This window comes from Epinephelus fuscoguttatus, linkage group LG14, assembly GCF_011397635.1.
Source record: "Epinephelus fuscoguttatus linkage group LG14, E.fuscoguttatus.final_Chr_v1".
Classification (NCBI taxonomy): Eukaryota; Metazoa; Chordata; class Actinopteri; order Perciformes; family Serranidae; genus Epinephelus; species Epinephelus fuscoguttatus.
This window is the reverse complement of record NC_064765.1, coordinates 33502495-33528774: the sequence shown is the minus strand read 5'-3', so window position 1 is coordinate 33528774 and position 26280 is coordinate 33502495. Positions and strand designations below refer to the sequence as shown.

General features: G+C 40.2%; 2 protein-coding genes and 1 long non-coding RNA gene across 6 annotated transcripts in view; 1 reads left to right on the top strand and 2 right to left on the bottom strand.

The window, feature by feature from the left end:
- The window catches only part of LOC125900419 (uncharacterized), a 28054-nt gene extending 10389 nt beyond the window's left edge, over window positions 1-17665 (top strand). The window contains exon 3 of the long non-coding RNA XR_007450852.1: window positions 17194-17665. This is a non-coding gene — a long non-coding RNA (uncharacterized LOC125900419). The remainder of the gene's footprint in view (window positions 1-17193) is intronic.
- Window positions 1716-12306, bottom strand: LOC125900408 (alcohol dehydrogenase 1-like). The gene is made up of 7 exons (XM_049595385.1): window positions 12230-12306; window positions 7411-7552; window positions 6732-6819; window positions 6258-6477; window positions 3137-3414; window positions 2902-3027; window positions 1716-1948 (listed from the first exon to the last, which is right to left on the bottom strand). Exons 1-7 carry the CDS (start codon window positions 12245-12247, stop codon window positions 1765-1767), a joined length of 1056 nt encoding a protein of 351 aa, XP_049451342.1. The 5' UTR covers window positions 12248-12306; the 3' UTR covers window positions 1716-1764.
- A 3374-nt stretch (window positions 17666-21039) lies between the features above and the next one.
- The window catches only part of LOC125900401 (alcohol dehydrogenase 1), an 85736-nt gene continuing 80495 nt past the window's right edge, over window positions 21040-26280 (bottom strand). For 2 of the 4 annotated variants that reach the window (XM_049595370.1, XM_049595373.1), the window contains exon 9: window positions 21040-21354. In XM_049595370.1, coding sequence (XP_049451327.1) covers window positions 21321-21354 — 34 coding nt within the window. In that variant the 3' untranslated portion in view covers window positions 21040-21320. Of the gene's footprint in view, window positions 21355-21448; window positions 21588-21725; window positions 21859-22066; window positions 22328-23137; window positions 23358-24417; window positions 24503-24577; window positions 24720-24996; window positions 25099-26280 lie in introns of all 4 variants that reach the window. The other 2 variants (XM_049595374.1, XM_049595371.1) reach the window with 2 other exon arrangements.

Genomic DNA, 26280 nt, shown 5'->3' with positions numbered 1-26280 from the left:
GGAGTTTGCATGTTCTCCCTGTGTCAGCATGGGTTTTCTGTGGGTACTCCGGCTTCCTCCCACAGTTGGGGATAGGTTAATTGGTGACTCTAAATTGTCCATAGGTGTGAATGTGAGGGCAAATGTTTGTCTGTCTCTATGTGTTCGCCCTGTGATAGTCTGGAGACCTGTCCAGGGTGTACCCTGCCTCTTGCCCAATGTCAGCTGGGATAGGTTCCAGCCCCCCAAGAGGATAAGCGGTTTTATTTATTTTGCTTCAGACTCTTGAGCTGCTCTAACATGGGAATTTCCCTGGTATGGGATTAATTAAGTCTTATCTTGATTTATATAATTCTAGCTGTTAACACTAGATACTAAATATTAGCAATTTTATTGGGTTGGGTTGACAGTCCACAACTATGCTTTTGCCCACTTATGTTAGCTTTTTTCAGTTTTGTATATTTTACTTTTTCAATCTGTTTTATTTTATTTTACTTTATTTCATTAAAAAAATTGTTGTCTTGCACCTGCACAAGGTTCGTTTATCATTCTATAATGGAAGGTTTTGTAATGAAATGCCAAAGTTGTAGTCCTTTTATGCTACTGACAAAATGACAATTTGACAATAAAATAATATAGTAATAAACTATGCTTATGACCCTGCTCTGTTACACTCAGTAACAGACAAAAGGCAATGCTATAGCAACCATATGCGTTAATTTTACCTGCTGTCAGATATAGATATAGATATAAACTATCTGGCCTCATCTTGAAAACGTTTAACAATAGGGGGTACTACATAATACACAAAATCGCAGACTGGGGGTCCTGAATATTGTATTGAAAAAAAGTTACATACCATTAAATAACAGCTGCAGGCAAATTTTACCCGTTGGCATTGTTTGACATTAACCAGCAGTGTTAACAGTGATAAATTAGGGGGTGCCATCATGAGATCAAACAAAAACAGTTTGGGTTTGGGTTTTTACCTCAAAGGAGAACACAGGGCAAATCATTTACAGAGCATATAGTTTTGCTGCAGCAGACAAAAAAATAAATTAATTAAAAAATGCAATTTGATGGCTGTTGGACTTATATTGGAATAATTTCAACACGCCCATCAAGTTATGCAAACATTGATAAATCTAAGTTGGTGTGAGTAAAACTGATCAAAAATTGTTTTAGTGACAAGTTTTGTCACAATAAACACAATGCAATGAAGAATTTCTTCACATGCTTAAGGGATGTAGACAATGTAGTGTGACCTGATGAACTGAAGAATGCTGCAATGTGTAGCAAGTGCCATTTAACAGGATACATGTAACATAAAACAGTTCTCAGTAGCTTGCATAGTAACATTCAGTAGTAGCCACCTTGACTTTCTGACTCTTTATACACGGTCTCAACTAGTACCTGCTTTGACAGTGCCAACTAGTGGTCTGAAGCAGCAGATATATATATCGTAAATAACAGGCCACAACAGATACCCTAAACTCCATTCCAGCGACATACAACGCAACACCAGGACAAAAAAAAGCAGGCCACTCCGATGTTTAGACCATTTATTTTGCTCTATAAACACGTTGACATGTTAAGCTCTTGCTTACATCAACACTGCAGATGATTATGATAGTCTTCACGTAATCCACTGAATAGTATTGAGTGTCACTGAAAGCAGCACAGTGGTTTTATGTTTGAGAGACATTCAGGACAGTCCGGATGCTGTAAAACAAAAATAAAAGAGAAACGAGCAGACCTGCACCTATTAATTTATCTGTGTTGTTGTTAAGTTATAAATTGAGAAGAATGTGTAGGACTGTAAACATACCATTTGCCGTGCTTCATCAGTTCAATGGCATCATTGACCTGGTCCAGAGTCATGTTGTGAGTGATGAACTCATCCAGCTTCACCTTCTTGTCCAGGTAGGCTTTAACCATCTGAGGCACACCATGCTTACCTTTAAAGCCTAAGCCACAAAATCACATGATAAAAGCATGGCATCTTAGCTAGAGTACAACTAGTGAGGTGATTGACCCTTTGCTAAGTCCCACCCCCCAATCATAGCATGACATCGGCCAGCTCTGACAAGGGCCAGACAACTACACAGCTTTGCTCCACAGACTCTCATCAACATCAACAGCAATCATTTCAGATTTTTTTTATTTTCAGGCTAGTTTTGTGGATTTTAAAATAAACATTGTGCCTGGGGCACGTGTATATATGACAATTATTACCTGGAGGGGTTGAAAGGAAATACACATTTCCTCCCCATTCCAAACCCAAAATCAAACCCTTAAAGGTGTAGCGTTAGTCAGCTGGCTAGCTACTTAAGTTATAGCCCACTGAATGTACAGGCTGCTTTTGCTTTTTAATGATTATAACACTGAATAAAGACCTACCCTGCTTTACAGGAACCAATGAAGGTAAACAGGTAAACTTAAACTGCTTATTTTCAACCAGCTGTGTGTCATTGTAGTGTGTGCAAACGAACATTGTTTGGCTGTCCCCAGAGCTTGTCCAACCGATGGACCGGGTGCTGGCGGCAAGGGAGAAGCCAAACTTTATTCATCTGTACACACTGAAATGACACACGGCTGGTTGAAAATAAGCCAAATTTTCCTTTATATTTATTGTTTTGTAGCTGAGTGACTTTGACATCCTGGATATGTCCTTCAAACACATTATGTAGACCCTTTAGTCTGCTTCTTTCTGAAACTGTTTTTTTGTATTTCCAGAAATTTGATATTTTCTCAGGGGGGTGCACCTAGTTACAGTGTGGGCTTCATGTAAGCTCTGACAACTTGACGGACCATCACAAAGGGGCTGGGCTTAGTAAAGGGCCATTGCGGAGAACAAGCCCACAGCAATTTGGTTACCAGAGATTTCTAAGTCAGTGGTGATGGTTATATTTGGGCTCAACTCCAAACAAGGCGCCCTTCCATGTACGTCCAGCGATGAGCTGAATGGGTCGGGTAGCTACATCGTGCATGTCTGTCCAGCCAACCAGAACGCTGACACCCCAACCTTTCACACAAGACTCCAAGGCACTGCGCTAGATGAAGAAACAGTAAAAACAGCACACTTCTTTGAGGAAAAAAAAAATTGTACCTATCTTGAGTCTTCTTGAGCCAATTTGTATCAAATCTTTATGCAAACCTCTCTATCTGCCGCACCATGACTCCCACATTTCCAACACATTCCAGAGAGTAGTCCACTCCTCCGCCAGTCATCTCAGACAGCACTTGACTGATGGGTTTACTGTGATCCTTGGGGTTGACGAAGTCAGTCGCGCCGAACTCCTTGGCCTTCTCAGACTTCTCTGGATTGATGTCAACAGCGATGATCCTCTTGGCTCCTGCAGCCTTGCAGCCCATAACTGCAGCCAAACCCACAGCTCCCAGGCCAAACACAGCACATGTTGAGCCCGGTTCCACCTAAAGTGCAACAGGCTTTTGTCAACATGGCTCTTTAGGCTAATGCGCCATACAGTAATTCACTTACAAAGACCACATTAATTAAGATATAGATTTAGACTAGTTTATTGCATATGATGGATTGAGGGTCCAAATGAAGGGATAGAGGGATGAGGGTTGAGGGATAAAGGTCATGGGATGAGGGGAAGAATCAGGGTCATGACCAGATGCATGGAAGAGTGTGATTGCAGTCCCCTGTCAGCTGAGGGTGGGATGGAAGGGGGGAACAGGGGTAGATGAGACTCTAAGGTCCGGTTTATACGACATGAAAATGGTAAACTTTAATTGCCTTTTGGCTGATCGTTTACACGACAGCGGTGTTTTGGGTGCCTGAAAACGCAACAGTGTTTTGGGTGCCTGAAAACGGGTTCCAGAGTGCAATTTTTTGGAAACGGCACCATCTCCGTTGTCATGTAAACTTGCAATATGCAGTTCCTCTGAAAACGTAGACTTTTCGCACATGTGCATTACACTTCTAGTCACTAGACATGCGCGTGAAAGTCGACCATCACGGTTTTGGTCATTTTTGCGGATCCGTGTGCACGGTGATTGTTATCAAAACATTGTCGTCTAAACACGGAACTTTTTCAAAATGAAAATGAGAAATGATTCTATTTTCAGTGGATCGTTTTCGTGTAAACATGGCCTAATGCAGATAGAGCCCCCAATGGTTAAGGAGGTCTGGGATTCCTTGCCTTAAAGCAATGGAAGCAGCTCCAATAAGGAAGGAATGCCCCAAAGGGAATATTTTGGATCTGGATAAGATTTGGCGATAGGGGTGGTGAAACCAGAGACCAACTGGCCTATCTCAGAGACAAACAGAGGGTCTTGAGGAGAAGCTTGGCTGACTAGTCTTGAGTTTAAGTAGTCGCAGGTGGGTTCATATGGACGTAGGTATGACCCTAACCAAAGAGGAATATGGGGTTGAGATTGACCTGGCTGGTTGGTCTTGCTACTTTTGAGGTTGTATATGGGGTTGGATGAATGAAAGGAAATGACATGGTGGTGTGTTGAGATGAGTGGAAGCAGCAGTTGTGAACTCTTAACACCACAGAAAGCTAAGGAATATATAGACTGTCTATAAATGGAGACAGAAAGCCTGTGGAGAGTTCAGCTGCAACAGACAAGCAGGTCTAAAGTGAAGGGCGAATGTTTTAGCATAGGATGTGGTTCAGCCTTGTGGAGGCCTTTAATCAACATGCTGATGTGTGAGTGGGACAGGGGTGGACACAGTGCCCCTGAGGACAGCTTCATGACGAAGTGAACGTAAGGCTGGGGGTAGCATGGAAGACTTTGAAGCAGTTCCATCCGGTCATATATGAAGACAGGGAACCCTGCTGTTGAGAATGGTGTCTTTCAAAGCAGTGACTAACAGTTCCAGCTGTGGGGCAAAAATGAAAGATGGTGGGAAAAAAAATGTCGGGCCTGAAGTTGGAAGAGAGTCAAAGGCTGGAACCAGTTGTCTGAATTTCTAGAATGAGAAACGAGAAAGTGAGTCGGTAATTGAGTTTTTATGACCTGCAATGTGGGAGGTCTGGATAATGAATTGATGTTAGGCCAAAACCAAGGTGAGCCTTTGGAAGAACTGCATGATGTCTGGACAATCTGTCCGTTCCTTGTTAACGATGTTAACAATACTGTTGTTGGAGTAGATGGCGATGAATGTCTTTGACCATTTGTGCCAAAGAAGGGCTGCAAGCTGGACAGATACATTTCGCAGATGGTGGAGGAAGAAGTAAAGGATGAGAATTCGGGCGGCCATTCAGTTGAGAAACACCTGCTGCCCAAGTAGCCACCAAAGCCAATGGAAAGGGCTGTGTCTGTAAACAACTGGATGTCTTCAGGCCTGGTGACATCGTCATCATAAAAGAAAGAGAAGAAGATGGGATAGGAAAAGTAGAAGCAAAAGGAGAAGAAAGGATGCTAAGAAGGAAGGATGCATGTGCTTGAGTTGTTTGTGAAGCTTGCGAGAAAATTGGGAAAGAAGACAGCTCTGAAACAGTGGGAGCTTGTGTAGTATTTAATACCACATGGCCCTCAGAGAAGGCTAATGTGTATGGCCGGGCTTCTTCGGCTGGGGGATGTGCCATGACATCATCGGCATAGAGGTGGAAGAAGTGGTCTGGAAGCTTGGAGAGTGGTTTTCTGCCGGGAGTTTGTGAGCACTTTGAAAGGTTTTGTATTCCTGTCTTAGGGACACTTGAAGTAATGGTGTGGTGAATACGGCTCACGGTGGTGTCACCTGTTGTTCAAGCTTTTGGATTGCAAGTAGGTTGGCAAGAGGTGTCTGGAGGGGACAATGTCCCTCGGACACCGAAGACAGGACCTTCCCCTGAAGCTGCTGCTGAGGCTACGACATTGGAGTTGTCGACCAACCAAAGCTGCTGACAACATTGAATGGAAGGAGATGGAGAGAGAGAGACTTATGGACCTAGGGAGTTTGCAGAACTTCTTCAAACAAATCACTATCAGAAGGGGTGAGAAGGAGCTCCTGGTCCATGACTTATTGTAAGCAAATGTCTGTACTGTCTGTCATGGGTCATATGATAACTGAGTCAAAGGAGAAGAGAATGGATCAGGTGTGCTTAAATATTTTTGTGTGAAAATGGGATGTGTTTGAGGTGTGGTCATTGTTCCTGAACTTAGTTATAAAATGTCATTAATCAATGAAAAGGTTTTATGTCCTACAATGAGTGCGTGCTCTTTCAGAAGCTGAGAATTTTAATTTTAAACAAAATGTCTCATTCCATTGTTTTAATCCAAAATAATGATGTAGGTGATCTGCAACAATCAAACATACACACCTTAGCAGTGTTAACTGCTGATCCATATCCTGTGCAGATCCCACAGCCAAGCAGACAGACTTTGTCCAGAGGAGCAGCGGGGTCGATCTTTGCCAGAGCTGTCTGGTTAACCACAGTGTACTCAGAGAAGGTACTGGTTCCCGTAAACTGTAGCACCTTCTTCCCCTTACAGCTTAAGCTGGACTCTGAAGGTGACATTGCATTGAGACGATCAGTGGACCTGGAAAATATATGTTTTTTGATGTAAATAATCCGTAAGCAATCCAAAACAACATTTGATTGCTGGTCCTGCCCTATTAGAGGCTCCACTGAATATTGCAATATGCTTAAAATTAAAACAAACAACCATCTGAACTATCTGTCCTGTGGTATTGCCAAATAGCACCTAAAGTCGCTATCTTGACAGACACATGTTGAATAAAATGTGTCTGGCAGACAAAATGGAGTAGATGGCAGGAGATAAGTTGAGCTTACCATCCTTTCTCACACTGGTTGGTCTTTGGACTCTTGCAGAAGCGACATTCTCCACACTGGGATATGAACAGAGGAATCACCTTGTCTCCTGAAAATTTAAAAACAGTGTTGCCATGTGAAAGTCAAGTCAAGGTTATAAGAATATTCACTGAATGGCACTGATAGATCTCAGTCTATATACCTTGTACACCTCACCAGTAGTGATGGCCGAATGAAGCCTCATGAATCATTTTCTTTATTTTCTGAGCCCACTAGATGGCGCTTTTTCTTCAACAAAAGGTTTAAAACACACTAGATTTCCATTCTTTTAGCCTCTCTCTTTAAACCAAGAACACCATCTAGTGGGCTCAGAAAATAAAGATGAGGCTTCATTTTGCCATCACTACTCACCAGTACCTGTAGCACGACTTGTTAGTAGATTCTTTAGAGGTTTTCTCACCAGGGCTGTCACTTTTTTAAAAAAGTGAAAAGGTATGAATTTTTAATGAAAGCGACAGCCACTTTTGTCACTATTTCTGAACTTTGGACATAACCAGGCAAACTGTTTCCCAACTTTACGCTGAGCTTAGTTGGGTTAAACACACCCCGGCTCCGTACTCAACAATCAACCATGAGACATATCAATCAGAAAGAAAGCAAATAATCTATATTTCAGGATGTTAAACCATTCTAAACTGACCTGGCTGAAATTCAGTGACTCCAGGCCCAACACTCTCCACAATGCCGGCTGCCTCGTGGCCAAGGACTACTGGGAAGCCGTCTTCATGCATATTCTCCAAAAGGTGGTAAAGGTCTGAATGGCACACCGAAGTTGCCACAGTCTGCACCAAAGACAAAAAACACTCAAGCCTAGTCCATATGTACATGAATACTTCTGAAAACAAGGTTTTTCCTTCCTAAAAAAAAATAAAATAAAAATCCCTGTCCAGACAAGCACTATTAAAAAAAATCTCTGTCCAAAAAAACACAATTGAAGCACCATAAAGAGCATACCAAATCAACAGGCAGTGATATAAACCAAGCATGCGATAAAGAACAAAATGTTGGCCAGTCAGAAGTCTAAAAAAAAGCTGTTGCCTAAAGTCTACCTAGTGCAGTAACCGCAGTGCACTCTGATGCCTCTGTTCCTCAATATCCTCCTGAGACCCTGCGTCCTCCTATGAGGACATCACATTTTTGATTTCCTGCACCTTTTACATCTTTCTGCTTAAAGGGATAGTTCGACATTTTGGCAAATTCGCCTATTACCGTAATCCCTATAATCATATGAGTAGATACATTACCTTTAATTGTCAGTGCCTGCTGGTTTTAGATCGGTGGGACAGAGCTGGCCGCTGAAATGGAGATGAACAATACAGCCCCCTCTCTCCCTCAAAACTAATCAAATACACCATCAAATGACTCCAAAACGCTCTAGTGGAAAACACATGGCCTGCGCATTCCCCACGCTATGAAATAATAATGTATAATTAAGTAACATTACGACACATGAAGCAAATACTCGGAACTACTTTCTTGAGTAAACCACTGGGCGGAGTGACACAGTACGCAGCTGAGACAGTGTTGTTGTTATTGCTTATAGCCTTTTGCAGTATCGTCAGCTGGACACACCAGAAGGTTTGACAAAAGTTTACAAGTGTTTTTGTAGATCATGGTTTATACATGGATTGTAAAAGGTTGTGGTAACAAGCTGTAGACATGGAGCAAAGTGAAGTTTTACGTAGTTCCAACCAGTAATACGGACAGGATGAAACAATGGCTATTTGTGCTGGACATCGACCCCAACACGCCTGTGGAAACGGTCCGGAAAATGTTTGTGTGATCCTGCCATTTTTTGCCCGAGGACTACGCTGAAAGGATGGAGCGCAGAAGCTCAGGAATGGTTCAAATACTTGTCTTGAAAGATACTGTCATACCATCTGTTGGCATCACAAAACGAGCAGACATGGTAAGTGATCGTTGTGTATTTTGCTCAGCAATCTCTCTGCTGTAACGTTACCTCCATGTTGAGTAACATTAGCCTCCAACCCAAGCATGGTAAATAAGGCTAAAATGCAAATGTTGTGGTTATGTTATGGATAAGTGCTTGCCCAGAGCATATAGTGAAGTGACTGGCATTACTTCTCATTGTTGGGAATAAACAGACTGCTAGGGAACATTTTATGTTGTTGTTCCCTCAGGAGTTGTGGTGATTTATGAGTGTGGAGTTAGCATGTTTTCCCCGTGTTCCGGTGATTATTTTGAGGCGTAGGCTACTCTCGTCCCATCCCACCATCAACATATGTATGTATAACATGCAGTCACTGGCCACTTTGTGTACACCTGTGTAATCTAATGCAATCCAGTAGAACAACTATACCATGATTTTTCCCCCGAAGCTTATAAATTTTCGGTTATTGTTGACATTGTCTAGAAAATGATGATTCTACTTTGTTTATTATTGAGGTCATAGTGAATGGTGGTGGTGTGTACGGGGGTGGCCTCCTAATTTTATCTAATTGAGGGGGACAAAATATTAGGAACACTTTTAAATATATTGCACTCCAGTACACCAACACCACCCACTACGACCTCAATAATAAAGTAGAATAATCACCTTTCTGACAAAAACTGAAAATGTAAAAGCTTTGTAAACGTAGAATGTGTGGCAGAGCTGTTGTATTGGATTGTATTACATTGCACAGGTGTACCTAATAAAGTGGCCAGTAAGCCTCACATTTACACCACCAATCCATGCCGCTCTGGGTCTCCCCTCAGCCCCTGGTTGCTCGGCAGCCTCAGCCTCTCTTCTTGCTCTCTCTTCTTCCAAAACCTGTAACTCTTCCTCTGTATATTCTGGCTTCTTCTCAACAAACTTGTTGTTTTGATGACGGGAGTAACTGCACTAAACATACGCTGTTTGAAATCACTCTGCCCAGCAAGTACTGTATGTCTGGAATGTAGTTCCGGCTCTGCATTTGGCTTCAAAACAACTCTGTCTTGTAGTATTACATTATTATTTCATAGCGTGGTGAATGTGTAAGCTACAAGTTGTCCACTAGAGCATTTTGGAGTCATTTGATGGTGTATTTGATTAGTTTTGAAGGAGAGAGGGGGCTGTACCGTTCACCTCCATTTTGTGCACTGAGCAGCAGGCAGTTCTGCCCCACCGATCTCAGAACAACAGGCACTGATAATTAAAGGTAATGTACCTACCCATATGACTTTAGGGATTACGGCAATAGGCAAATTTCCCAAAATGTCGAACTTTAACTATCCCTTTAACTTAGACCAGGTCCCCTTAAGTTGGCCCATCTAGTGGTAGTAAGAGCAAAATACACTTATCCATGTCAGAACAAGATGGCAGCCATCTCTGCCAAGTCATTCTGCAGCCGATCCCAACACAAAAGTGGATAAAACCTGATCAGATGTTCTGGTTGAAACTTTTTTTTTTTTTTTAAGATATTTTTATGGGCATTTTTTTGCCTTTTTAGTTGATAGGACAGTGAAGTGTGTAGGGGGGAGGGAGGGAGAGAGGGAGAGACATGCAGCAAAGGGCCACGGGCTGGAGTTGAACGCGGGCTGCTGCAGCAACAGCCTTGTGCATGGGGTGCCTGCTCTACCACTAAGCCACCGATGCCCCCTGGTTGAAACTTTTTATTTATGATTATAATGTCTGTAGTTTAGTATGGCAACGAATTTGACCAATTTCAGCAAAAGTAACAAGAGTAACAACACTCTTTATTAGGAAAAACTCGTTTGAGGACATTGGGAATTTATCATCAGCTTGTTGAAGGACATTGGGACTGATCCCAAATAGCTGGGAGAAATTAAAAATACATACCAGACAAAAGTTCAGGTCTCAGGAGTATATAGTGGAAGAGTAACTGTATATTTATGAATAAACATGTAATAAATGTTAGCAAGGTTAGAACCAGCACTATTTTGTCCATGTCCGCCAAATTGCACAAAAAAGAAAAAAGTTGGCTCATTTGTGATGCCTCACAGCGGAGGTAATGGCGCATGCTCTGACATTACAAGCAAATTCTGTGTTTTCGCATCTGTTTTCACACAGATTTCACAACGTAACATCAACACTGAAAACAGAGTTTCTGAAAAAATTTCACCCTGGATGGAGTTTCACAAAAGGTCTATTTTCAGTGACCTAAAACAGACAAGGCCAAAGACAAATAAAGAGACAGGCTTATGAGAGGTCACTCCAAGTGGGTTCAGCAGCACTAGCAACACTTCAAAATCCATTGACACTTTAATTTGGTGTTAATATGAATCATATCACTAAATGGACCTCACACTGTGTGTGTGTGTGTGTGCCAGGCCACTGCTGCCTTGCACTTGATGACCTACAGGCGGTGACACCACAAGACATTGCCCAATAAATACTACTGGGGACTGTTAAACAATATCAGGAAGACTTAAAAGAAAAAAAAAAAAAAAAAAGAGCTGCGACCCCTTGTTGAACTGTGAACACTTAATATTCCAACCCACTGGTCTTAGTGAGAATAAGTAAAGCAAGGTGTTTTCAGTTTTTCACATTTACTGTAAAAGCAACATGCTACATTAGCAATAAGAAGACTATAATGTTACAGTGCCCTGTGCTGTAATTCAGTGCAAACACTGCTGCTCCTCGTAAAAACATACAAGCAAAAAAGGCACCAGTATAAAGTCCACATGATTTATTTGATTAACGTGAGTTTTATAATTCTAAAGCTCCTACAGTCTTGTTAGCAGTCCTTTCAGCTCCTACCCAAAACTGAGCATGAAGCTGGACAAAGTTAATGAATGTAGGATCAGCAAATAAACCACTGAGTAATATCAGTTGTATCAGATTTTTATAAATCAAGCGGTTTTCCATGAATTCCTAAGCATTTCTTGGAATGATTTTTTCACTCTTTTAATCTGGCTGACTATCCCCACAGCCTTGCCAATATAAACAGTAACACAAATTTGACTGGATAGTTTCAAACTGTGTGCCAAGTCAAAGCAGGACATGAGATATTTCTCTGAGGCAGAGAGGAGACAGAGATATGAAGTAAAAGATAGAAGGACAGGGTATTTTAAGGTAAAGCTACCCTATGATTTAGCTATTACATAACAATTTCAAATTCTATTGCAGTAAAATGAAGATTTTTTTAACTTTGTTAAGGTGAAATACTTGATGTGCGTGCATCTGTGTCAGTATCTCTATCTGTAGCCAGATACACAGCAAAGTACAGCACAGAAGAGCACTGATATGCTCATTTTAGGTATCAACTTTTGATCCATCTGGCAGACAATTAACAAATCTCATACACACAAATGTGACCTGTACACAATACAGGAGCACAGAAGAATCTCAAATAAATGTTACTAATGTAAATGTAAATCATGTTATATTGTTACGTCTCTTTTTGATGTTTTGTTCAATTAATTTTCACTGTGTGTGCATAAATACACAGGTACGTCATGTGATGTAAGCGCTAATCATAAATATAAGTGTCAACATGTTAAATGACTCTTACCTTTCCAGCTGTGGCCATTTTTGCTGCAAAGAGTAAAAAAGCGAGAGTGGAGTTAAGAGAGGAGAGCAGCTGCAGGACAGGAGTGGGGTGTAGACAACAACAGTTTTATACTGTGTCAGTATCATTTGGCACACATTCAGATAGGCAGGGATGTGTTGGCTTTGGTGTAAAAAGACCATTGGTTGCCGGTGAATTTTTTTTTAAGCCCCCACAGCCATGTTATCAGGAACTAAATTTGGGCAACAGATGTACAGCCTGTGTGGAGTAAACAAGCATCTGTTGAGACTTACGGATTTAAAAAAGAGTAAAGGACTTTAAGGAATAGTTTGAGATATTGGAAAATATGTTTTTGCCCTCCTGAGAGTTAGATGGGAAGATCTATTCTACTTTAACGTGCCATACATTGCTGACACAACTTGTACTTGTCTTTAAAAAAAATGTCCTCAGGACAAATAATTAAAATCCCATCTTAGACCTCTCATCGCATCTCAGCTTTGTCCTCAACAGAGGGCAGCAGTGACACATAAGACTGACAAAACCCAGAGGGACACTCGGTATTCATGAGATTTCTCAAAGGGCAAAATGTGAGTCACAAATTTATCCACTCTCAGCTTCTGTTTCATGTACTCCTCCAAGAACCTGGGAACACCGTCAACACTCTTGGTTGGTCCTGGGAAAAGTGTATATGAGTTCATTTATTCAGTAGACAGAAGATGTTTGTTTTGTAGTTGGCTTAAAAAAATTACAATGTCTATGTACTGTATGTTATATGCTATATGTCAGTTACAGGGCAGTATCCTACATGCATCTGTCACATCTCACTTTATCAGTACATTTTAAAATGAAAAGGAGTTATACAACTAAAGCTGCAAGCAGCACACCATACAGTTTTATCCATGACAGTGATACTGGCAGGTCACTCGTCCACACAAACATGCATTTACTGTCAACTGTTGGACGTTGCACGCATGACTTAGACGTGTTTTCCTGCATGGTGCTTGGCACTGGAAATGATTTATTCCAAATATTATGCACATATGCACACACAAAAAAATGTTTATGGCCTGATGCCTTTTTCTCCACATTTTGCCAAACCCCAAAAGCTATGGCACTCCAGGTAGGCTATTCATGGATTCCAATTCCAAAAAAGTATAGTTTCATAGTTTCAGAGGAGAATACAGAATTTAATAGTGTGTGAACAGCATCTTTTGCTTTTGTCACCAGCTCCGCAAAGTTAAAGTTCCAATTAATCATAAATTGCCCTCTGCAGAATAGCCACCTGGTGGTAAAACATATTAATAAATTCTCATTTAGACCTACAAGCAATGTTGATTGGCTAATTTAGATGTAATAGTCTGACTTACCTTTATTATAAGGCTAAAATATGTGTTGTGGCTCCAGACAGAGTTTGATTTTATTATTATTTTTTGTCAAAAGTGACTCTTTTGATAGTAAAAGTTGCTGACCCTGGCTCCAAGAGGCTTTTTTAAAGTCTTGTGATGTTGCATGTGACCCCAATTTTGGTACACCTAAGTGAAACGTACCACAGGAAATCCTATAAAGCACATGAAATTGTTTGGGATGAAATGTTTGGGATGAGTTGGGTGTTCTGTTCGAGTTCTTAATCTGTTCTTGTGTGGGGGCTGTATTTATTAAGCCTCTCGGGTTACGACTAATCAGTGATCATGACCAGGTCCCCTTCACTATCTAATCACCGAGTCAGAAAGGCAAAAGCTATCATATTCTGAAATACTTGCTAAGTGCGTGTTCAGACTTCAGTGTTACTGTCTTCTTGTTAAAGGTGAGGACAGTGAGGTCAGTGGGGACTCTTGACTGTAAATCCTTGATTTTTCAGTGCCACCCATTGTCGTATGTTATTCATAATCAGGCCTCCCATGAATAAAACCCCTCAATTACAGTATTAACAAATTATGTTGTTGTATTTATTGTATTAATGTCATTGCCAAACTTGTCTCAGAAACCCAACTAGACTGTTCAGGCTCATTTATACTCCCTTTACATATGAAAATGCCATCACTGCTCATATTCTTCCATGGACCCTTTATGATGACAGAGATACTGTACTCTCTCTATTTCATTACTTTCAAATGCATTAAACAGTCAAAAACTAGTATTCAATGTGAGTGTTATGTAAGCTATGGTGATTGTGAGTTTTTAACAGTTGTGTCTGGTATAAGGCAACCACTTGTTAGCTTTGCGTAAAGTTAGGATCTGTTAATGTTCAGTTTTTGATGGGAAACCTAATTATTGTAACACCCTATCAGTAACAACACTTCACTTCAGTAAGGACATGCATTAAAGGTAACATTAATGCCAATACATCATTTTGAGCTGGAACAGTAACTGTGAAAATGAATATCATTTTAATAAAAGAAAGCCAGTCATTAAATGGAGTAGAAACAAATGTTTTGGAAGACAGAAAGCACATTGCAGTACCGACAAGGCAGGGAGAGCAGGTGACATGGAGGTGAAAGATGGAACAGGAACAAATATTGATGTTTAACATCCAATAATGACATCATAACAGTCTCATCCTAATGTTCAGACTCCTGTTGGCCTCCATACTTGTATCAGCATCAGGGTTGGAAATTAACTCTTTGGCCACCTGCCACTGCTGGATCCTAAAATCTACCAGCCACTGACTCGGTTACCATTGTTTTTTGGCTGATTTTGGCAAATCAACCACCACTTGCATATTTTACCACTGTCTGGCTGGGGGCTTGTGATCATTTTCAACCCTGATCAACATTCTTTCTAGTCACCAGTTTATTATTATTTGACATTATTTTTTTAAAAAAATAGATAAATAAATAAAAAGTTCATCTCATGTCTTGGTGAATTTCTAATATTTTAGAATGGCAGGAAATGAGATTTTAAATTTTAATTTTTGTGAGGGACAGACCCCCAGACCTCCCTGGCAGATTTGGTTCCCCACAATGGTGACTCTGGCTACAGCCTTGGATCTCAGTCATGTTAACAAACAGGTCAACTGAACTGATGAAGTTATTTGCTTAATGTCCAGAAACGTTTTACAGCTGAATACAGAGAAGACTGAGATACTCGTAATTGGTCTTAAAAGTCAGAGACCAAAAAATGATTTACACTGTCTCTGGTATACATTGAGTATGTCAGAAACCTTGGCAATATTTTGGATACTGATCTCAATGTTAAAAAAAAAAAAAAAAAAATCACACAACCAATATCACAAGAACAGCATTTTACCACTTTAAAAATATATCAAAATTTAAAGCGTTCATACTTCAAACTGACCCTTAGAAACTGGTTATGTGTTTATCTGAAGCAGGTTAGACTCCTGTAATGCTCTATTTGCAGGATTATGCAAAGAATCAGTCAAACAGCTCCAACTCATTCAAAATGCTGAACATATTACATCAGTACTGAAATTATTTCCTGGATTCCCAGTACAATACAGAATCACCTTCTAAATCCTGCTAATAGTCTACAAGGGACTATGCTTTGGCTCCTCAGTACATTTCTGACTTGCTCATTGATTATGATATAACCAGGTTTCATATCATTAGGCAAAGGTTTTCTGTCTGTGCCAAGAATTAGATCTTGTTCCAGTGAGGGTGCTTTCAGTTATTGTGGCTCTGCCTGCCTGCTGACTTGAGGTCCAGCACCACTTTGTTCACATTTAAAAGCAAACTGAAAACTCTCTTATTCTCCCTGGGTTATGCTGACTTTCTTTGTTTGCTTGTGTGTGTGTGTGTGTGTGTGTGTGTGTGTGTGTGTTTGTGTTCTCTCTTTGATTAGGTTGATGTTGGTGACTCATGCTCATACTGTCTTATATATGCTTATGCTACCTTTGTTCTCATGTTTTCTTTATGTTGTCTTTCAATGAGAAACACTAGTGTTTAGTGTTTACATGTAGTGAAATGTGCTATATAAATAAAATTACAATTGCTATTTTAATTTTTAATAATAATAATGATAAAAAAAAAATCTCACATGTTCTAAAAGATGGAAATGAAAGAAAATATCTACCAGCTCTGTCAGACTTGACCAAATACAAATACTGATGTCATGCCCAATTAACCACTGGAAGAATGTCTTACACTGCATCTTCAAATGCTACTCAGTGGGATATTTTGTCTGTCCAGTATGGGGGGCCTTGAATGACAAGGCGTGCTGATGTCTGTAATGGATTGACAGCAACACCATAGGGTTTGTTTCTGTTCAATGCCACACACTTCCTGTTGTTGTGATGTGTATTGTGTTCAGAAAGTTAACTGCATGCTTCGGTGTCAGAAAAATCATTCTATTCATTCATTCCATTATGCATAAAGGTAAATAAAGCTCCTTTCTTCATTTCCACTGAGTGATAGCCAATGAACACGTGGGGTTCAGCCTGTAATAAGAAAATATCTAGCTCTTACAGGCAGTATATTGTAAATAAGATCTTCGGTATTCCTATAAACTAATGCAAAACCATGGGATGCATCAAAATTTTATTTTGTGCTGTTGATTTTCTTTTCTTTCTTTTTTTTACTAAAGAGAGAGCACAGGACAGGTAATTAAGAGAGCAGATATGTATGCTGTAGCAGGAAAAAAGCAATTTGAGTACAGTTGGACTTACATATTGGAAATATAATTTCAACACTGCCTGTCAATTTATAGTAGTTGACACTGATATGACTAAGCTGGTCTGAGTAACTTTGACCTTAAACTGTTAGAGTGACAAGAGCGCTTTTGTTACTGTTTGGATTGCTGGACTGTGTAAACTGACATTTCCTCCTTTTGTTCATCAGACAAAGCACAGCCAAATGAACTAATTTTCCCACGGACCTTTGCTTTTTCACATTTTTGTGTGAAAGGCTGCCGAGAAGTTGTTCTTCAGTCACAGCTGGTCACTGTGGTATGTGACCCTGCAATGCCACCACGCCAAAAAAGAATCTTTCTCCTATTCTGTTTCTTTCTTCTAGGACTTCCTCAGAGGAGAATCATGAGTGCTGGAAAAGCTGCCTCACCTTTCCTCCATTTCTTCTCACCTTGTTGCATGAAGCTGCGCCTCACCCGGGAAGCAAATAAGATCAGGTGGCAGCAGCAGGAGGCACTGACAAAAAGCTGTCGGATAGTTTCCAACAGCCTTCAGTCTGTGGAGGAAGTCACAGAAACACTCACATCCTGTTAGATCCGATTCCAATTTATTCAAATGTTATCAGACCCATACATCAGGTTTTTTTTTCAGTTCAGTTTTTCTATTTATTTCTCTGTTTTAATTGTAACAGAGTAGCCTATTAAAATGCTTGTCAATCTGTCAATCTAAATTGAAAACATTAATAGTCAAACACAGATGAAAGAAATAAAAGACGATAGCTTGTTTTTTAGATCTGTCTGAGTCAGGGCTTCACATCTGTACAGATATTATTTTAGAAATCCTCACATCCCACTTACCACAAGTCTTTGTGTTGCTAAATACTTCAATAAATAAAACAATCCAGTGTTACATAGGTCTAGTTTATGATCTGTGATGTTAATGTATTTAGTCTCTCTGACTACTAAACATCACTATAAGCCACACAATGTATTTTGTTACCAGAATAAATACTGCAGCTGCCTCAATCTTGTGAGATTATCGTCCACTTGTGCATGATGTCAGAGCAAGTTGGGATGAAGTTGGTCACAGGCCTAATTGGAATGCATTGTGTGGTGATTGGTGGTGATCAATTCTGCGCAGGCCTAACTCATCTTGATGGAGTCTAAGAGCTCTCTGAACTTGGCCTGCTCAAACAGCCATACTCAACTCTTCTAATGACAGCAGACAAGTTAGCATCTTCAGCAGACACAAAGTTTGCAAGCAAACCTTCCATAGCATTAGTGCAACAGTACAGCTAAGCACGACTGTTAACTTTTGTCAGTGTATGTTACATATTGATTTGTTTTCCAGTGAGTTTTATTGTTGTGATCTCTTTGTAGTCAGGCTATTGGGTAATTGGCTTTTCCTGAGCTATTGTATTGTTAGATAGTTTATGCTTTACACAGACAAAGTCTTGCATGCAACTAAACGTCTTTTTATTAACCTGGCACCTTTATACAACACAGATCACACGCATATACTCATATGATTTGACTCTCGAACATAACTACAGTTAGAAAGGAAACTCAAAGTACCCGCTTTGCACCTGTCCATTGTTCTATTGGTCTAACCAGCCACATACAGTCAGACAGAACCTCTTTCAGCCAGAGTGGCCATCTATGATATGGCCATCTTTTTGATAGTTAGCCATTTTTTCTTCATGAGTTCACACTCACACCTACACACGTCTTTGTCTATGTCCTTTACACCCACACACACACACACACACACACACAAGCACACATCCCTTGTCTCTTAAGCCCTATTCGGACGGGATTATTTTTACATAGGGATGTGGGGTAAAGTAATAATTACCGGAGATTTTAGTCCCGTCCGAATGTGCCATGTCAGTAATCATTACCGCACGATGTCAGCAGGGCTGCCCCTGACCAAATTGGGGCCCTAAGCGAAATTTTATTTGGAGGCCCCCATCCCAAATGTATCATAGGTACAAAATGACCGTACAACAACTTGCCATTTAACTTGACAACCTTTATTGGCAATAACAAATGTACTGTAGATACAGTAGTTTGGCTGTATGAGTCAAATAAAATAAAAAATTCAACCTGAAATAAATAAATAAATAAATATTAAATAAAAATAACTTCAAACTGAAATAAATAAATAAACAAATCTGAGTCACAAATAGCCATCAATTACTCATCAAAAGAAAGTAACTTTCACCACCTCAATCCCCCACCCTTGATTAAACACTGAAAATAAAATAAAAGAGGGGGACAGGTTTTTCCTATTTAATCTTATTTTGTTATATTTCTCCCTCTCCCCTCTCTGGAGGCGTCCAATCTCCCTCAGCCCTCCGCCTCTCCCACCTTAATTAAACACTGAAAACAGAAATAAAATACAGAGACATTCTTTTCTATTTTCATCTTATTTAGCTATATTTCTCCCTCTCCCCTCTCTGGGAGCATCCGACCTCCCGGCCCCGCACATACCATCGAGGCTTGGGTGTCCCCCTCCGTGGAGCCCGCCCGCCCTCCCGTCCCCGCACATACCCCTGAGGCTTTTTTGGACGACATGTCGACAACTCTTCACCTGCTGCAGCTCTGCAAGTGCCTGCCAGCGCACCCCTGTTATTGTTCAGATGTTGAGTGCTGTCAATCATTGCAGCGACGCATGGACGGTCGGGGCTCTTCTCTCCTTCCTCGAGCTGATTCTACGTGCGCCTCACGGTAGCGCATGTGCGCATCCCTTGCGCATATGCGTCCCCTCGCGCAAAATGTGGCCCCCCATGGAAGATGAGGCCCTACGCACAGCGCGTGTTCTGCGTTTAGGGAGGGGTGGCCCTGGATGTCAGTAAAGATTACCGTGACTTTTATCTTCTGTAAAAGGTTCCAGGACAATTACCTCAGGTAATACTAATCCCGTGTGAATAGACCAGCAGTAAACGTGTGTTAGGGCTGGCAAAAAATAAAATGGAATTTAGAAATATATTCGAATATATATATATTTTTTTATAAGTTCGAACCTAAATTTGTTAATTCGAATATCATTAATAATTAATTAATACTATCAATAATGTTGCGGGACGCAGCGGGAGGGAGAGGCACTGACGGAGGAGCCCGCTGCGCCAACACCACCCACTGCGCTGTCCGCGATGTGTGACCTGTTCAGGGAGACATACAGGGAGAGTGTTGTACCTGCTGCCTCCCTGCCTACCCTTTTTTAAAGAAGAGATGAAACGTTACCAGAATGAGACTCCACTACGAGCCGACCAGGATCCACTCTTGTGGTGGAAAACTACGCACTGAAGTATCCAAACATTGCTCAGATAGTGAGGCAGAAGTTGTTCATACCTGGCACTTCAGTGAGGTCAGAACGGGTGTTTTCATCCGAGTGACACGTTCATATTGCCCCAGCAATAAGTATCTTATTTTTTGTGTGTTTTTTTTTTTTTTTTGTAAAAGAAATTAAAAAATAATGATAATAATAATAATAATAATAATAATAATAATAATAAATTCTAATATTAATTCAAAAATATACTTAATTTCATGGTGCTTTTGACAGTCCTATCATACGCACATGACGGCAGGAGAGGACGGCGGTGTGTGAATGGATTTACCCCTCCCACTTGTGGTAGTTTTACTGATATTTCTTATCCCGTGCGAATCAGCCATTAATATTACTGACGTCCTGTGGTAAAGTGACATTACCCCACATGCCCAGGTAAAACTAATCCCGTCCGAATAGTGCTTTAGTCTTTAGTTAGACTCATTTAAATTGTAGATTTGTATGTTTGCATTACTGTAAATAAGTACCTTTGAAATCCTACACGCTGTTTAATATTGCACAAGAGTGAATGAATCACCATCCCCTGCTATGTCAAGTGCTCTGACATCCTTAAATCTTTACCACTGATATGGTAATTTTGCTTACAGTTATTATTTCAATTATTAACCAGAGTTCCAAATTAATAGTTCAGTATATTTAATGAGCCTGAATTTATCACTTGATCAATTATTGATCAATTAACATGATCAATAATTATTTGTAATAATTATTAATTATTTCTGATAGCCATTTTAATATTTTTGAACCATACATTCCCAACATAACACGTACTACAATGCAATGCAGAATTTTGTCACATGATAGTTTTCACACTTGAATGTATTCCAGGGACATACAACATGACAAAATCACAATATAAACAAGGAAGCCACAGACACCATCTGTTGAAACCATTTATTTTGCTCTATGAATACCAGACATGTTTAGCTTTAAACAAACAATACAGATGATTCTCACATTTTGCATGTGATCCACTTAAGAGTATTGAGTGTTCAAAGTCAGGCATGTATGGTGTGCATAATTTGAAAGCCGTCTTATTATATGCATTGTATTATTTGCATGAGTGTTATGCTGACATTTTGCATATTATGCTGAGCTTTTGTATAATATAGTGGTGAAATATTCGGTTACTTTGGGGTCATTGAAAGCAACGCAGTGGTGTTATTGTGGAGAAACATTCAGGACAGTCCGGATGCTGCGGAACGAGAAAAAGGAGAAATAAGCACATTAATTGATCTGTGTTGTCATTTAGTCATGAACTGTAGAAGAGTAAAGTCATATAAACATACCATTTGCCATGTTTCAGCAGTTCAATGGCATCATTGACCTGGTCCAAAGTCATGTTGTGAGTGATGAACTCATCCAGCTTCACCTTCTTGTCCAGGTAAGCTTTAACCATCTGAGGCACTGCAGCCTTACCTTTAAAGCCTAAGCCACAAAATCACAAAATGAGAACATAAAGTGTTATCCAGAATACAATGAGCTAGATAATGGCAGAACTTAAGCCCAAACCCATTCAGTAACAAGAGATTCATTAGTGAGTGGTGATGGTCATATTCGTCCCACCTCCAAACAGGGAGCCCTTCCATGTGCGTCCAGTGATGAGCTGAATGGGTCGGACAGCAACATCTTGCAAGTCTGTCCAGCCAACAACCACACTGACACCCCAACCTTTCACACAAGACTCCAAGGCACTGCGCTAGATGGAGAAAAAGCACAAAGTCAGTAGACTGGTAATATGAAAGATGCTGATCCAAATCTCTGGACTAGCTGGGCTCAATCACTTATTGAATGACTCTAACTGCTTTTCCAATAACAATTGACTTTGATTAGAATAAAGGTTATTGTTTAATAGTTAGGTAACACCTCTTTATTATATTGAACTAGATTTAATCAAATTTTCCTACCATGAGTCCCACATTTCCAACACATTCCAGGGAGTAGTCCACTCCTCCATCAGTCATCTCAGACAGCACTTCACTGATGGGTTTACTGTGATCCTTGGGGTTCACGAAGTCAGTCGCACCTAACACCTTGGCCTTCTCGGACTTCTCTGGATTGATGTCAACAGCGATGATCCTCTTGGCTCCTGCAGCCTTGCAGCCCATGACTGCAGCCAAACCCACAGCTCCCAGGCCGAACACAGCACACGTTGAGCCCGGTTCCACCTAAAGTGCAACAGACTTTGGTCAACATGGCTCTTTAGATTGGACTTCTTAATGCTTCATACAGTAATTCACTAACAAAGACCACACCAATAAAGATAAAGATTTCGACTAGTTTATTGAATATGATGGATTAAAGGTCTGGATGGAGGAATAAAGGCCATTGGATGAGGAAAAGACTCAGATTCATGAACAGATCGATGGACGTGTTTGAGGGATGAAGAGATGAGGGGAGAAATCAGGGTCATGAACAGATGGACAGAGGAGCACAACGGTGGTCAGCTGGAGGTGGGAAGGAAGGGGGGCACAGGGAATGTCGGGACTCTAAGTCGGGGAACTGTCTCTTCCCTTGCTCTAATGTGGATAGAGCCTCAGAGAAAATCTTTACAAGGAAAGGTGCATATGGGCATTTCTGATGTCGTTAATGTCATTGCGGATCTAAGTGCGGTACACTGGGAAAGATCAGTGGTCAAGGATTTTAATTATGCAGTCCGGGATTCCTTGCCGTAAAGCAGTGGAGGTAAGTCCAATAAGGAAAAGTTCCACCCAGAGAAACACAGATTTTGGTCAACATGTCTCTTTAAGTCAGACTTATTAATGCATCATACAGTAATAATCAATGGAAAGGTTTTATGTCCCATAATGAGTGCATACTCTTTCAGAGGCTTTTCAATCTAAGGAAGAATGTTAATTGAAAAGTCTTTTATCATACAAAATTGTCAAATTTATAGGCACTTAACACTAAATTTCTCATTCTGTTGTTTCACTCCAAAATAATGATGTAGGTGATCTGCAACAATCAAACATATGTACCTTAGCAGTGTTAACTGCTGCTCCATATCCTGTGCAGATCCCACAGCTAAGGAGACAGACTTTGTCCAGAGGAGCAGCGGGGTCGATCTTAGCCACAGCTGTCTGGTTAACCACAGTGTACTCAGAGAAGGTACTGGTTCCAGAGAACTGCAGCAGCTTCTTTCCCTTACAGGTAAACCTGGAGTCTGATGGTGACATCACCCCTGAACGAGCCTTGGTCCTGAATGAAATAATACAGTTTTGACAATAGAGAAAACTAAGAAAATTAAAACAAAAAACTATTAAGGGGGCCTCCCTGAATACTTGTAATATGCTTATGCTAAAAAACTAACAAAAAAATTAACATAGATCTTGAATTTTGTGTGTATAAATATATACATAAAAGTGGTTAAATAAGAGTATGTATAATGTCAATGTCTAACATGTTTGAGATCAAAAGATTGTTAGTTATACTTTTCTGATTTTAATTTCGTTTGGTTGTTTGGTCTATAAGTGTCAAGTCAGCAGTCTTACACCAAAGTCATCAAAAACCAGTGCCTGATTAGTGACTTCTGGCATTAGACACTGACAAAAAAATTATGATTTTTCACACTGGCATGATACATGGGTGGTCGTTGTCATGGTCTAACAGCATCCGGCAGCGTCAGAGGGAAACGTGGCTGGACCACGACAAAAGCTTCCTGTATAGTTGCAAAGCCAAACCCTGTTCTTTTGTCATAAACCCAATCACGTGCTTTTGTTGCCTAAACCCAACCATGTGCATGTCGGGGGTAAAACTGTTGTTGAAGGAAAACAAAACATCAATTTGCGGTGTTGAACTGAAGTAGTGTGTTCATATTGAAAGAGAGTGTTTGCAAACTGCACACTTCCTGTGAAAACAGGACAATGCATGTAACAGGCAGAACTTGACATGGCATCCCCAAATATCAACAACCTTGCAAATATCAACAACGTGGAAAGTCCATGACCAAAAATCAATATGTGACGAGGTTGGAGTGAGAATTTGTGTCAAATCTGTTATGTCGTTTTATGTTTTGTGTGCACCCCAGCAAGATTAGCTGATGTTATGCATCCACTGATGAGGATCCTGATAAAACCAAATCAAATCAAACTGTACTGTGTTTTCTTTGGACAGCACCTAAAGTTCCTACATTGATAGGGACATGCAGAAAAAAAATCTTTGTGTCTATTACCGTATGTACACCTTTGACGAATGAAAAACAATATAAAAAGAGAGAAAATCAGGACAAAAGCAAGAGATTAAAGCTTACTGTGCTCACCACACATCACACTGGTTGGTCTTTGGACTCTTACAGAAGCGACATTCTCCACACTGGGCGATGAACAGAGGAATCACCTTGTCTCCTGGAAATTCAAAGACAATGTTGCCATGTGACAGTCAAGCAAATATCCCAGAATGTTATACCATTACAAACTGACCTGGCTGAAATTCAGTGACTCCAGGCCCAACGCTCTCCACAATGCCAGCTGCCTCGTGGCCAAGGACTACTGGGAAGCCGTCTTTATGCATATTCTCCAAAAGGTGGTACAGGTCTGTGTGGCACACTGCAGTTGCCACAATCTGCAGCGAAGACAGTGACCAAACAAAGAAAACAGGAAGATGGTTAAGGGAACTCACACTTACTGGGTTTAGCAGTATGAGCAACATTTCTAGCATTATAGTGACACAAATATCAATCATTTCACTAAATGGACCTCAGGAGTTGCAAGCAGGATTTTTATATAAAAGTACACTTCCATCACTACTAGTGGCAAACAGAGGCCGAGAAGCAGAGAAGAGACAAGTGCAGTAACACAGTATGCATGTACATGTGTGTGTTCTGATAGTGTTCTCTCACCTTGATGCGGACCTCGTTTTCCTGGGGCGGAGCTACCTCAATCTCCTCAATCACCAAAGGCTTGTTGGGCTCCCAGGCTACTGCTGCCTTGCACTTGATGACCTACAGGGCGGTGACACTACATAAAATTACCCACACAAAATTAGAGTAATTACTGAGGAACTAATGAGTAGTTACTGAGGAACTACACAAAATAAGAGTAGTTACTGAGGAACTAATGAGGAACTAACTATTATTTAATGGTCAATTCTTCATTAACTTATGATCAAATTTCAGAGGAGTAGTTACTGAGGAACTAATGATGAACTAACTATTAGTTAATGGTCAGTTCTTCAGTAACTCATGATCAAATTTCATAGAGGGGTTAATCATGACTTAATAATTAGTGAACTAGTTACTTCATTAGTACAGAATCATTACTCAATAGCCTGTCCATTAGTTAACCTTTTTATGTTCTAAAGTAAAGTGACACATAATGAGTAGTCTTTCATTACTTCATCGTCATCTTTACAATTAGTTCCTTAACAAAAATAATCAGACAGCAGGATTCTTGAGAAGAGTTTTATTCATTATTTTCAGACCACATACACATTAATATGACCATCCATGTTATTCTGTACGATGATGCCTAAGAAATAAATATGACAGTGTGTCACATTTTAGGTAGGCTAAGCTTAAAGAATTTATCATGGGGGCTGCGTGTAAAGTACTGTCTGCTGATCACACCGTTGTTCACAGTACAGTTGTTTGAGGTGCACAAAATTTAAAGTAGTTACTATGAAACAAATTTGGAATAAATGAGGAACTAACTATTAGTTAATGGTCAATTCTTCATTAACTCATCATCAAATTTCAGAGGAGTAGTTACTGAGGAACTAATGAGGAACTAACTATTAGTTAATGGTCAGTTCTTCAGTAACCCCTAATCAAATTTCAGAGGAGTAGTTACTGAGGAACTAATGAGGAACTAACTATTAGTTAGTGGTCAGTTCTTCAGTAACTCATGATCAAATTTCATAGAGGGGTTAATCATGACTTAATAATTAGTGAACTAGTTACTTCATCAGTACAGAATCATTACTCAATAACCTGTCCATTAGTTAACCTTTTTATGTCCTAAAGTAAAGTGACACATAATGATTTAAAGTGAGACATCAAAATGAGTAGGTAATTAGTAGGGAATCATTACCTACTCATTTTGATGTCTCACTTTACTTTAGGGTACACAAAAAGAGTAACTAATGAGTAGGTAATAATTTAGTAATCATTACCTACTCATTTTGA